The sequence below is a fragment of the Mytilus edulis genome, chromosome 4, assembly GCF_963676685.1.
Source record: "Mytilus edulis chromosome 4, xbMytEdul2.2, whole genome shotgun sequence".
Taxonomy (NCBI): domain Eukaryota; kingdom Metazoa; phylum Mollusca; class Bivalvia; order Mytilida; family Mytilidae; genus Mytilus; species Mytilus edulis.
The window spans coordinates 92,982,181-92,996,506 of NC_092347.1; the positions used below are offsets into that span (position 1 = coordinate 92,982,181).

Genomic DNA, 14,326 nt, shown 5'->3' on the forward strand with positions numbered 1-14,326 from the left:
GATGATTGAGGTTACGAGCATTAAAAATAACATTGAAAACATCTCCAGGAAAACATTTGAAGTAAACAACATCACGACATTTATATTCTTTAGACAACAGTTTGTGTTTACAAAGATGTAACGGGGAGTTTATACACGGGTCGTATTTGCAAATATAAAATCGCTTTGTACTGAAATAAATGTATATTGATAAATGGATATCAGTAATGGAAACTATAAGCCATCTTTAAACATTTCAGTTTTGGAATTCGTTAACAGTCAAATGTCTGTTATATGATTGTTCATTCATCTTATTTAATCACTTCCAGTGATGAGTGTGTTATTAAATTTGATACTTTATCATTCATATATATATTGCAGATTATTCTATTTACTGCAATTGAGTCGATTTTTCTAGTTGTGGAGAATCACACCCGAAGGGATTATTTGCCCTGTAGGTTTTGTACTGATATGATTAGAAATAATGCGGTACTGATATGATTAGAAATAGTCAAGTTTCAACTTTTCAAGAAATAGTTATCAAAGGTACCAGGATTATGATTTAGTACGCCAGACGCGCGTTTCGTCTACATAAGACTCATCAGTGACGCTCATATCAAAATATTTATAAAGCCAAACAAGTATGCAGTTGAAGAGCATTGAGGATCCAAAATTCCAAAAAAGTTGTGCCAAATAACAAAGCTTCATCTTATGACGAATTTGGGAAATTATTTTAGACCCTTATGGCTTTGTGATCCATTAGAACTTTCAAAACGCAACTAAAATGCGTTAAACAGCTGCTTCAGTAGATGTGCCACTGTTCGTTTTGGTTTGGTTTTGAATATGGATTTTAGACTTAATTATTATTATTAACATTTAACTGAGACGATTTATTTTAATTCATTTGTACTTGTTATACTAAAACTACTGACAATGTACTCTCATTGTATATTCCCTTGATTAGTATGTGCTGTTTTATTACGATTAGAGTGGATTAGTGCCACATGTGGATCAGGCTATGTTTACTCTTCCAGAGATCATATGAACAGCTATTGGTGGAATTCGTATTGTTATCTATGTTGTTTTTTGTATACTATTGTTTGTCTTATAATCCTTTTTTCTTTTTTGCCTTGACGTTGTCAGTTTACTTTCGAGTTGTGCGCTTGCATATCACTGTAATATATTTTGCATATCTTTTACCTTGGTAATATATAAAAAAATCGTTGTAAACTAGTTTCGAGAATAAATGATCATGCATTTCAGTCCAAAAAATATTCGCAATTTTTATTTTATGGTTTTGTTTGTTACTTTTTATTATATTGTATAACATAAATAATATAAGATCCAGTGCAAGGTTGATCGAATCAATAAATAGACAGGTGTCATTATATGTATTAGCAATGACTGTTATAAGGACATCTCTGAAACCGTATATCCTTACTGTCAAGAAATATGGACTTGATTAAATATTTTATACCATTCATATCATATGTCGAGAACTTTTACTAATTAAAACTGATCAATAAAATTGAGAATGGAAATGGGGAATGTGTCAAAGAGACAACAACCCGACCATAGAAAAGACAACAGCAGAAGGTCATCAACAGGTCTTCAATGCAGCGAGAAATTCCCGCACCCGGAGGCGTCCTTCAGCTGACCCCTAAACAAATATATATACTAGTTTTATATTAAAAAAACAATGTTTATACAAGATGGTATTATATCCGAGCTTCTAGTTCCATACGGCAAAAAGAGCATGAACACGATGTGAAATCGGTTTATTTACAAACTAAATTCTTGTATACACACCTCTGTCTTTGTCTTACACATTTTATATCATTTGTCTTCGGTTAAATATTGTCTCCTTCATTTACCTATGAATATACAATGTGTTATATCATTGATAAAACAATGACGACATAAACAAGAGAAAGGTGAAAATAGGAGTCATTGTTTTTTTATTTCAATACCTAAACCGTTTGTCACCACAAAAAAACAAGTTATATGAAGGTCGCTAATAAATCTATATATGACAGACATGATTCACTATTTTGTAATTAATATCAATTTTTAATTAACCAATATCATTAAACAAGCATATAATGTTTTCATAACATGTTCGTCTCTAAAAAAATCAAATCGTAAATATGCATAGTAACCAATATGCTGACTTATATTATGTGCCTTTTCCGATGATAACCGCATTAATTATTCACTTTAAAAAAAAATTAAATGTTAGGTATATAAAGTTCACTATAAAGGTCAATACAGATAAGTAGTACAAATATATAATGCAGAGATATATCAAATTTGACAATTGTACAATGCTTATCAAACGAATAGAACCCATTTTATATTTCCGTTGTAGATGAATGAAGTTGTTGCATCTATTTAAGGTAATTCTTGAAAATATTAAACATTTACAATGAACATAAGAGTCGTCATCATCAACAAAGTCCAAACAAACAATTTTAGTTTCAGTTTTAGTTTGACATATCTCACAAAAAAGCGTTCTTAATCTTAAAGATTAAATGTGAATCAAGTGATTTTCACTTTTTTCAATTATACATTATAAATGTTTTACTTTCATTCCATACCGAATCCTTTTATTGCGAAATAGTTTGCCTCAAACTAGCAAATATATTTAGCTTAAAAAAGTTTTCACCCTAAGTAAATATTTCTTAATTGTCTTCCTTTCTACACCTCTGCCTTTATTAATAATATTTCTGTTGTGAAATCCGCTTATTGGATGTAAAGTAAAGCGCGCTGACCATTTATAACGTCACTTTCGTTGACGTGCTTCCATTAGCTTTGTTCGATACATTACCAAAGAAGCAATACGTTTGTTATATATATACCATTGTACGAAATCTTAGCTACTACAAGTATCAATGTCTATAAACTTGCCCTCACTTTGATTGTTTAATAGTAATTAATAAACTGAATTTGAACGACGATAACATAATTGCGTCTTTATTATCGCTCATCAGCTTATTGAATGACCATAGATCCATAAAATACTTGAGGACTATCAGAATGAAAAAGGAGGTAAATATATATGAATCGAAAGGTTATCACATCATCCCCTTCCAATAATAAATTGAATTCGACATGCATTACACATAGATATAGTAGATATATATCCGAAAGATTATCGAACGATTTTGATAGACAATAAAAATCACATGGACAATACACACAAAACCAAAAAGTCTACACACAAATTCAAAGGAGAGCCGTGGTGTAGTGGATAGCGCATCGGAATATTAACACAAAGGTTTCTGGTTCGATAACCGTTCCGGGGAAAAAATTTAAGGGACTGAATTTTCTGATATTCCTTGACACCATTTGCAAGTATGGTCTTGAGAAACGATGAAAGTCCGTCGGAAGGGGACGATAAATGACTGACCCGTAGAGATAAAGCAATTCTCTTGCACGTAAAAGACACCCAGGTAAATTTAAAAAAAGAGCAGGCTAATGCCGCTAGTGTAGCACTCGCACCCGCAAAGTGGAAAGGGATTAATATAATTTGTAATAAATTGTTTCCCAATCCACTATATAAGAAAATAGAACCGATCTATGATTGCAAACAATTTCTTTTACAGTAAGAATCGTTGAGGTATATATTGGACTTAAAAAATCCCTGCCTAATTGTACATGTACATGTTCCTAATCAAAAGATAAATTAACCTGCTTGTCATATTAATGCTGGTGACCATTACATTTCTATCAACGTTTTTTTTATGCCCGCGTCACACTGTCCCGATTTTTATATACGATGGACACCCGAATGCGAAAATTGTAAGTTCGTACGAAGTTGGTCCCGATCTCATTAAAATACCAAAAAGTGACCGAAGCAAGTACGATGAATAACGAAGTCTATACGATGGTGCCGAAATTATATACGATAGCAAACGATGGACATACGAAGGTTAACCGAAGACGGGTATTTAAGCTTCATATATCAGCCGAAACCTACACGATGGATCATGAAGGCTACACGATGGATTACGAAGGCTACACGATGGATTACGATGATGGCGCGATGGCCATACGATGTCTAAAAGATACGAACAGAATTTCGACAACATATCGTTTCTGTACAAGTCTGCCATGCATGGCGGGAAATCGATCTTTTTGTCTAATTCTTATAAAACTTAGTTTATTATCCCCTCGCCTACTACATGTAAGTTGCGTGTAGATAAAATTGTTATGGACACTCTAAGAACCAAAATGTTCAAAACTTGGTATGGTGTTACTCATTAAGAATATCTTAAGCGCTATTGACTTTAAAGTTCAAAGGTCAAGGTCACAGTGGCAGTTGTAATACAAGACAATATCACCCTTGTGGACACTCTAAAACCAATATGCTTCAAAAGATTTTAACCACATTCGGTATATTGTTCCTCCTTGTAATGATCTGACATTTTTTACGTTCAAGGCCAAAGGTCAAGGTCATGCAGATGGACTTTTTTTTCTCCTTGAAATAGCATAATACACAGGAAATTGGTTGCTCATTTTTTACCTGCTGGTTCTAAAGACAATATTAAAGGTATTTCCAGTTACTGAACGTTTTGGTTGATTTCTAAAAAAACAGTTTATGTATCAAATATGCATATTCAATTTAACATTTTCTGCATGTGTCATATACAAATATAGTGTCCATATTTGTCCCCAATATGTTACATACGAGGGGATGCCACGCTCGTCATTGCCTTGTTTGAACTGTAAAATGTGTGCACTAGTCTGAATAATCACCTATAATTATGCCCATGTTTACTGATCTATCTTAAAGGTAAGGTAATGGGTTCGTTCCTCCCTTTTATTCAAAAAGAGCTCTTTCCAGGAGAATATCATAATAATATAGACAAAAGAAAGGATGTGGGGAAAGCAACAAATGCGGCAAAATATGACATATAGAAAACAAAATGGTTATGGAGTAGACATTCGTGTGACAACAACTCAGACGATACATAAAAAATCAGAATAATGAAGACAAAGTTGGTTTCCCTATATACGTGTACCTGCAGTGTTGGTGTACGAGGCGCGTTTATGATTTTCATTATGTTACTTGATATGAAAAATTGACAAAAAATAATATTTTACTTGTAAAAGTAAATCCTGAACCTGTAATAGCTGCTCTTCTTGTTCCATTTGAATTAATAGAAACAACGCTGTCGCCTTTCTTCATCTCATAGAATCAGATGATATGAGCTCCATGTTTTGTGAACGTCTTTCTTAATTGTCGTATTAGACTGACCAGTGCATATCGCTCATGGCACTTTGAATGTATGTTAGCGCGAAAATTAACTTACATTTAGCTGGATTTATTGCCGTCGTAGTTCCATCTTGTCGCCTTCGTACTTTTATTCGATGGCAACACGACGGGATTACGAGGTCTTCACGAAGTCGTGTTGCCATCGTAAGACCTTCGGGTATCTTCGTGATTCATTCGTGTAGACATCGTAATGTCAAAACTGCCCGATGGAAACGATGGAAACACGAATGCAATACGATGTGCAAAGATGCATTCCCGGTGACATTACGATGGTGAGGATGTTGATACGAACTCAATACGAACCCTCAACATCGGACGCACCATCGGGGATTTTTTAACATGTTAAAAAATTTAGAACCCTTCCCGAAGTTATCCCCGAAGGCTAGAAAAAGTGGCCGATGGTTCTACGATGGTTAAAGAACGCACTACGAATAGCCCGATATGAATACGATCAGTTCCGATTTTGAAAATTTCCATAAACGTGTTGCCATCGGCGTAAAAATCGGGACAGTGTGACGCGGGCATTAAGGAATACGTTAGACAGGAAGCTGAATTACTTCATTCCTTAAACTATAACCAAAATAGTTCTGATCATTCATAGGACTGTTTAATGTTTAATGTTCCTCTTTCCAGATAATAACTTCTTTCATATCAGAGATAAAACATCGGCGTTAGAGTTACTAAGAAACTACATGTCCTAATTTCCGTCTGAAGTAAGAGCAACAGTAGTTTAGAGATGTTCAAATCTCGTCATTTCATTGAGAACAAGCAAATCAAGGTAAACAAACACTGAGGGTATCATATAAACTCACAAGAAAGGAGAAAGTAGATAGCGTACTTAGTCAAAATGTAGTTATAGGGAATAAGTCAAAACTGGTTATTTACAGCCCTGAGGACTATTCTGACATCTAATGATATAAGACAACGAAAACATATTGTAAGTAAGTTCAGAGCAGGACGAAACGTCTACCAATAGAATAAGCAACCATGTGGTTATCAAACGTCTCTTATATAACAGACTTATTATTTAGTAGTTCATACGCTCGTATCAACGAAACAACTTTTTTTATTGGCGTATTTGTATAAATTAACCAGACACATAAAGAATGTCATGATTATGGTAGTTATGTTTCACTTGTTCGTCTGATATGCCTTACAAGTTATTATCAACTTTGCTATTCTGAATTTGCCTTGGAGTTCGGTAATTGTGTTACATTTTTCATCTATACCAGACTCACCAGTGGTGAATGATGAAATTAAATTAAATTAATTACGACGCTGATGCAAAAGCTTCAAAATTCCAAAAAGTACATACAATTTTGACTCATCTTCTCGTTTACTTTTCTTCCTTTTGCATCATGAAATGGCTGTACCATGTAACGAATATGACAGTTGTTTCCATTCGTTTGATGTGTTTCAGCGTTTGATTTTCCCATTTATTAAGGGACTTTCTGCTAGAAAATTTTCATTTAGTTCGGTATTTTTGTTATCTTATTATTTTTATTTCTTACAATGAATTTGTAGACAGATGATAGAACAATATACCGTATTTGATTCATTAAATAAAATGGTCAACGTAAAAGCATTGTAAAAATATATTTGAGGCAAGGAAATATCATACTGTGTGCAAAACCATTTTGATTATAACAAAAAACATATATTGTCTTTTACTTTTTGCCATAATACTGTATGTCTTTCTTTGGATTATGGGCTCCGATTTCCTCCATAGTATCCACTCTTTCATTAATTACACTTATGAGTCAATCTTGAATATTCCTTCAAATTAAGATCATCATATCTGTTGAAAATTCCTCAAAGTATTCTAATCCACTTTTTACCAATGTCAACCACAAAAATAAGGTGAAAGTGAGTTCATAATCAAATTTAGATAGGGTATAATACTATACTCGAACTATGAAAAGAGCTGATTGGTATTTCTGACAATAAGAAGCTGCTGATCACCTGTTTGATGATATTCAATAATGTGTTGCTATGCAGTACAAACAAACATACGATGTTTTTAAAGCATCAATTTGAGGATGAATTACAAAGACATGTTTTACAGAAAAAAAGGCTGATTTTCAAAGAACATGAAACCGCAGATTATAACAATATCTTTGAAAAATCAGTACCCTTCGAAACAGAGATATCGATCCGAAACGAGAGTCAATCGGCAATTACTGTTTGACATACTTATTTAACACATCTATCGTCGACTATTACAGGTGAACGTCATTATTGAAAGCGGCCAGGTAAACACCAGGTAAATGTATTTACCTGTACATTTGATGTGTATGTAGAAATGATATAAGAGTGAAAAACCACCGGACATTTAAAAAGTAGAACATTATTTGTCAAAAGAATGAATAGAATACACGTTTGTAAGGTATAGTGAAAGATTTAGTAGGATTGGATACTTGTGAAACGATTTCTAAACGTTTGTATGTATACGTAGTAAAAGTTTTATCGATAAACAAATAACTAACCATGAATCTCAGAAAAACCAAATTATACAAAACAGTAGTTTCAGGCAGTCCTGATGCCGTTATGAAATCCCTATGGGAATATCTAAAAAGCGGAAAAGATGTCAATCTTCGAGACGAAGAAACATCAGGAACCTTACTTCATTTACTTGTTGAATATGGTGAAAGATTCTGTGAACCAGATACAATCCAAGCTATTTATATGATGGTTTGTAAGGATATAGAGATAGATGCTCTTGACAACAAAGGAGAAACTGCTCTTCACAAAGTCATGAGAAAAAAGGGTACCTACAGGATCATGATGGCTATTATCAGGTTTGTATATCAAAGCTTTTAATTTCATGACATTTAAATGGTATTCCAATTGAACAATAAGCCCTTGTTATTTATTTTAATGTTTGTACACAACTATATATCTTTATTCGTAGTGCCATTTATGATTGGATACTCATGACCATATACATTTTAAGAAGATACTTTTCGGAGTCAAGATGGAGAAATTTCTTATGAAAATTCAATGAAAATAATCGAAGGACATGCGATACGAACGTTTTAATGACATGAACTTCCGCAATAATGAGTAAGAATTCATTAAAGATCTTATTGGAGAACTATCTTATAGATATAAGTAACTGTTTTAATCTATAATAATATAGTACCTTTCAAATCTATTGAAATGGACAAACCAAATCTCCTGATTCTTATACTGGAAATAGTATTTTTCTTAACTTGGATATCAGATGAAAAATGAATAGATTACACATTATTGAAGTTTGAAGGACACAATCTATGGATAAAACATATCACATCATTCTTGTAAGATCGAAACCTGTTATAGTTGAATCTGTCCTAAAGAGGCAATTCATGTCTACTTAAAATTCGCAAATCCATAACAGAATAAACAATCAAGTATATTTAACAATAGCTCAATTGTTCTATCTTATAGCAATTTAAAAATTATAAGAGAAAAAAGTTTACAATAGTTTACTTTATCCAGAGGACACACTTAAGACACAGAGGACCTCATAGTTTGAATCACCCATTTCAGGGATAAATGACAAATTATAATATGTTTTAGAGTATTTAATTCATTTTAGAGCACCAACTCGTCAAATAAAAGGCAATAGTATCTTACCTATTTTGAAGTGTCATTTATCTAAAATGCATATGTTGCTGCATGTGCTAACCAGACAATGATAAACAATAGAAATTATACAAAGACCATTTCAATAAAATGGAATATGTCTTAAGTATCATTAAATGAACCAAAGAATTCCTAGAAATTCGGATTGTTGATTGCCTTCTTCTCTCTTCAATTTTAATCCAGTTATGTAATAGTTCTAAATTAATGGTAGAACCCAGATTTAATGTCAAGCGCAGTAAAATTTAAATTAATAAATAATAAAAAGCACCTGATTCAGAGATTATTTTGAACCCTTAGCGCCTATTGCATATTTCATACCGTGTTTACTTGCTAATACTTTAACTTCAAGCAATGAACATTTTGTTCATGTTCAAGGGGTGATGATGCTTTCTACATTAACCGAAAGAAATTAGTTTCGATAATGATTATGTAAAAACATATTTATATATACCTTTTAAAAGAAATTAAAAAGGATTAATTCTACATTAAGAACAAATGGTTGATCTGAATGTAAAAATCTCATCAGATGGCATAATTGAATTTGTTTTAGAAAATGTTGATGATAAAAAACAATGTTTCGTAATTTTACTTCGATTATTCTCTCTGAGGAACAAGGAGCGTTGTAATACTTTTGAACCCAAAACTGAAGCTCCAACTGACGACAAGGCTTATAAAACTAGAATATACATGCTACAACAAATTAGTAAGAATAAACATAAAAAGCATTTTTCATGCAAGTTTTTGAGTGATTCAGTTTCCCAAAATATTATCATCTCATTGTAAAGACACGTTCTGATCCAAGTGAAGTTTTCAATAATAGAGAAATCATTAAAACAATTGTTATCTATTCGTTTGATGTGTTTGAGTTTTGATTTTGCAATTTGATCAAGGACTTTCCGTTTCGAATCTTCCTCAGAGTTCAGTATTTTTGTGATTTTACTTTTTGATTCTTGGTTTTCAAAAAAATTATCTTTATCGAGTTATACAATTATTCCAACAGCATATTCAGTAGGTAGAAGAAATATATAAATTTATATACATCCAAAACCATAAACACCATTTACCCAATGCATAATACATATGTATAAGTAAAGCAGATTTTGCAACTTTAACTAGATTATTTCAGTAGCAATCATAATGTTACCCTTGTGACCATCTTGTTCGTAGCTGCACTTTGCGAGTTTTATTATGTGTTCTAGATAGACCAAGGGGTTAAGGTTATTTCAAACCTTGTTTACCATCACCACGGTGTATCCCTGTACCAATTGAGGCTATCTTAACCATATGTTTTTCATTGTTGTTTTTCTTTGTTTGTTCATCTACTTTTTGTGAGGACTCGGGTGTTAGTGGATAGTGTGGTTTGTTGGGCTCCCTATAATGTTTGTAAAACATTTTATTCTGTATATTGTATTTTGAATTTAGTTACATTTCAAATTTAATGTAATAGGCGTTGTTAGTTCCGTGTCGAGTAAAATATGAAAGATATGTGTTTAATTCTGAATGCATAATTAACAGATGTATCGATAAGTTTCATATGCTTTATATACATTACTTATGAGGAGCAAAAGGAAAACAAATATTTTGCATAGTAAACTTTGTTGTTTCTTTTTCAAATAAAAGTGTTTGTCGAATGTAGGAGAAATTAACACTTATTCGAACAGAAAATGTCTATGTGGAGATAAATGAAAAAATGTATGTCTATTGACCAATCAAAGTTTGTAATTTCCCATCAGAATGCCAATATATTTAGAATACTAATGAGCCGATAAATGTTCACAGTTGTTTTAGGTAATTAACTCAAAATGTTATCCTTCTATCTTTTAAATGAACTTCAAACTCGACGACATTCGCAATGTTTAAAATACAAAGAACTATAACTTAGCCAAAATTGTGATAAGAATAAACACACGAATGGAGATAATTTAACTATTGAGTATTCGACGGGTGCATTACTGAAAGGTCACGTATTGTCTTTTCATTTTTATGGGTTTGGTTTCACTGAAGTTCATACAGTGTAACTTAGTCATTGGATTACAGACAATGTTAAGAGAACTTGTAATTTGGTCGATCTGTCTGCTTGTTCTAAAAAATGAAATGTATTTGTAGTTATTAACAAAACAATATATCATAGAAACTTCCCAAATTATACGTGAATGTTTTTATAATTTGTGGAAATAGGTTTACATTATACGATGAGAAACTCGCCATAAAATTATTTATATGTCGTAGAATCACTGGCCTGTGACGCCTCGGGATCGATATACTATGAACAAAGTGTTATTATCTACTGTCGTCTGCACTGCGGGTCACTTGATAATCGGGTAGATTGTGAGAAATCTTAATGACATGATTGCTTATTGATGGATTAAAGGTTTATTAGTTCCGAACCCTTTCCTTCGTGTTATGTATTGTTCATTCGAGCCAAAATAGAACAAATATTTTCATCGATGTCAACAGCTCTTATTTTCTGTTCGGATGAATACAACCCATTGAAAATAGATCCTACCTTGCGGGGCTTCCAGCGGTATAAACCTCGATAAAATCTATCAAGTAAATACAAGGAATATTTAAAGTAAACATCAAGTGAAGTTAAATACACAAATGTTTCATGACACATTTAAAGATGTGAATAGGTTATTTTTTGGAACATCACCGAGACAATTAAATTGTCAGACACACAGCATTAATCAGCTTATAAAAAGTGTGGACAACATTCCCAGATGATAAATACATATTTGGTAATATGAACTTGTCAATAAATGCGACTTAATAGATAAATAATATAAATAGAAGTATTGTGTTTATATATATGGAAATGACAATAATACCGTGAATAATACATACTATGTATGAGTATCCCCTTTGTATCTTCCTCATCTTTATTTTCCACAAATTCACAATTGGGATTTGTAATCTGACAATGTCAATAAACATTGCTGGACAGAAGTCGAGGAAAAGACAAAAAAAATAATTTTGTTGAATACACTCTCATATTTCAGGGTCTGACTTCCTATTGATCTACTACCACCACATGATGTACATCATCTTAATTACTGAATTTATTTTTGGTCATATGTAACCAAATTATTTTGAATAAGATCTCTTTAGGAATATACATGCTATTTATTCAAAGACTACCTTCCTCTGTCCAATCAAAGATGAAGTTATCTTTTTTTCCGAAATATTAATAAACCAATTCCATTTAAGACAACATTTCATATCAGGCAGAAATGAAAAAATGTCCAATTACAAATAAATAAACCACTCAGGGCCAAAATGAAGAATCAAAATGCTCTACTCTTCGAAAGTTTGACAAAGTATCTTGAAAGTTTAAAGCATAAGTAGCAAGTATCAATACCCATTTATGTTTCATTTCACAAAGTCAGTATATGATTTCATTTGTTTTTAAAGTGTAGTTAAGTTTGCTGTTGCATTAATGTTTTCTTAAATATTTTTTATGTTAACATACATCGTGCTTTGATAACACAACTGTTTAATAAAATGCGTTTATCTCATACAAAGACGGAAAGAACATACGAAAACATTAAATGCGTCTGCTCCAACGAAAGATGGCCATAAAATTCCATTAAACCTTGAATGCAATCGTCCTTAGTAAAAAGGAACACGGAATGCAAAACGACCAAACATGTTTAAATGCAAATATTCAAAGACAGCTAAGGCATTTTCAAATAAATACTCGAGTTATTAACAAAGGCAACAGTTGTATATTGCTGTTCAAAAGTCATCGATTGAGAGAAAATAAAATCGTGTTGCAATGCTCAACGAAACACCAACAAACATTCAAATGTAACTGCTAAAGCAAAAGAGAAAGTACAACTGCAATTAACAAAACAGAATGTTTGCTAACAGAAGGACAGACTATAAAACCAATCAAGGCATTTAAATATGTCTGCCTGTAAAACAGAACTAGCATAATAAAATCTTCCAGATATTTAAAGACTCATTTTCAAATCAAAGAGAGACAAATGATTATCTGAAACAAAACAAACAGCTCAAGAAACAAACAACTCATAAGACATGTGACACAAGAAATATCAGACAATAACGGTTACCCAAAAGTCATAAATTCTACACAAACGCTTACTTCAAACGAAAAACTGTGATCACCGATAGCAGTTTAATAAGAAGGAATGCTCAAAGTAAGTTCAAAATGGCATTTTCTAATACACGAAAATGTCTCTTCTGAAAATCAGCCCTGATCGTAAACGCAAATATTAAAACTACAGTTCTGTATAGAGATTAAGTTTGGAGATTCTGAGAAAAAGTCTAAATAAAGGCAACAGTAGTATACCGCTGTTCAAAACTCATAAATCGATGGACAAAAAACAAAATCTGGGTAACAAACTAAAACTGAGGGAAACGCATTAAATATAAGAGGAGAAAAACGACACAACATTAAAATGTAACACACACAGAAACGGACTTAGCATTAGACAAAATCCGATGAGAATAACAAATATAACATCAAAACCAAATACATGAATTTGGGATAGAAAAGTACCGTGACACGTCTTATAGTAATGTGAATTCACACTCAACGTTAAAATGTAACACACACAGAAACGAACTATAATATAGAAGACGTATTTGTCCTTAATATTCCAAAGTTTAGTGAGGAAAAATATATTCAAGAAAAGAAAACCATATCCTCCAGTCTTATGTTTATAGACTATCTTTACGTTCATTGGTTTTCCTGTTTGAATGGTTTTACACTAGTCTGTTTATGGGGCCCTTTATAGCCTGCTGTTCTGTGTCAGACAAGGCACCATGTTGAAAATCATACTTTGACCTATAATTGTTTACTTTTACAAATTGTGACCTGAATGAGAGAGTTGTCTCATTGGCACTCTTACCAAATCTTCTCATATCTATCATTTTTATGTTTGATTGTCTTTATGTTTATTTATATTTTGACTACTATCGATTGTCTTTATGTTTATTTATTAACTGTTTATCTATTCTTTGTTGTTGTTATTCTAATTTGGCATATTACTTTATAATCAATGCTGTACTATTTTTGTATACTCGAAGATAATTTACCTATGTAACTACCTTCAGTTTATATGATAGTGTGTAAATACTTTCATTATTAAGCTATTGATTCACGAGGCTCCATTAAATTGTCTGTCCCTTCAGATGTGTAAGATGCCACCTAATGGAGATTTCCTGTCAAGCCCAAAAGCATTAAATCGTTCATAAATCAAAATGGAAATCGGAATTTTTAAAGGAAACATAATAAAACTGATTATTTATTGTTATTTATCTTTACTAGAAGGTCTATTACACTCCTTAAATGGATACTAGTAATGTATCGTCTCTGTTATTGAATCTATCGTTTAAAAATATACTTTTATGCAGTATTTTTGAAACATGCATTTCATGCATCTCGATTTTTATGAATGTGAATGCTTGTTTTGTTGG

General features: G+C 32.1%; 1 protein-coding gene across 1 annotated transcript in view; it reads left to right on the forward strand.

Moving 5' to 3' along the window:
- Nucleotides 1-7,251: 7,251 nt before the first annotated feature.
- Nucleotides 7,252-14,326, forward strand: part of LOC139521072 (putative ankyrin repeat protein RF_0381) — a 45,850-nt gene continuing 38,775 nt past the window's right edge. Inside the window, exon 1 of the mRNA XM_071314327.1 lies at nt 7,252-8,055. Coding sequence (XP_071170428.1) covers nt 7,745-8,055 — 311 coding nt within the window. The 5' untranslated portion in view covers nt 7,252-7,744. The remainder of the gene's footprint in view (nt 8,056-14,326) is intronic.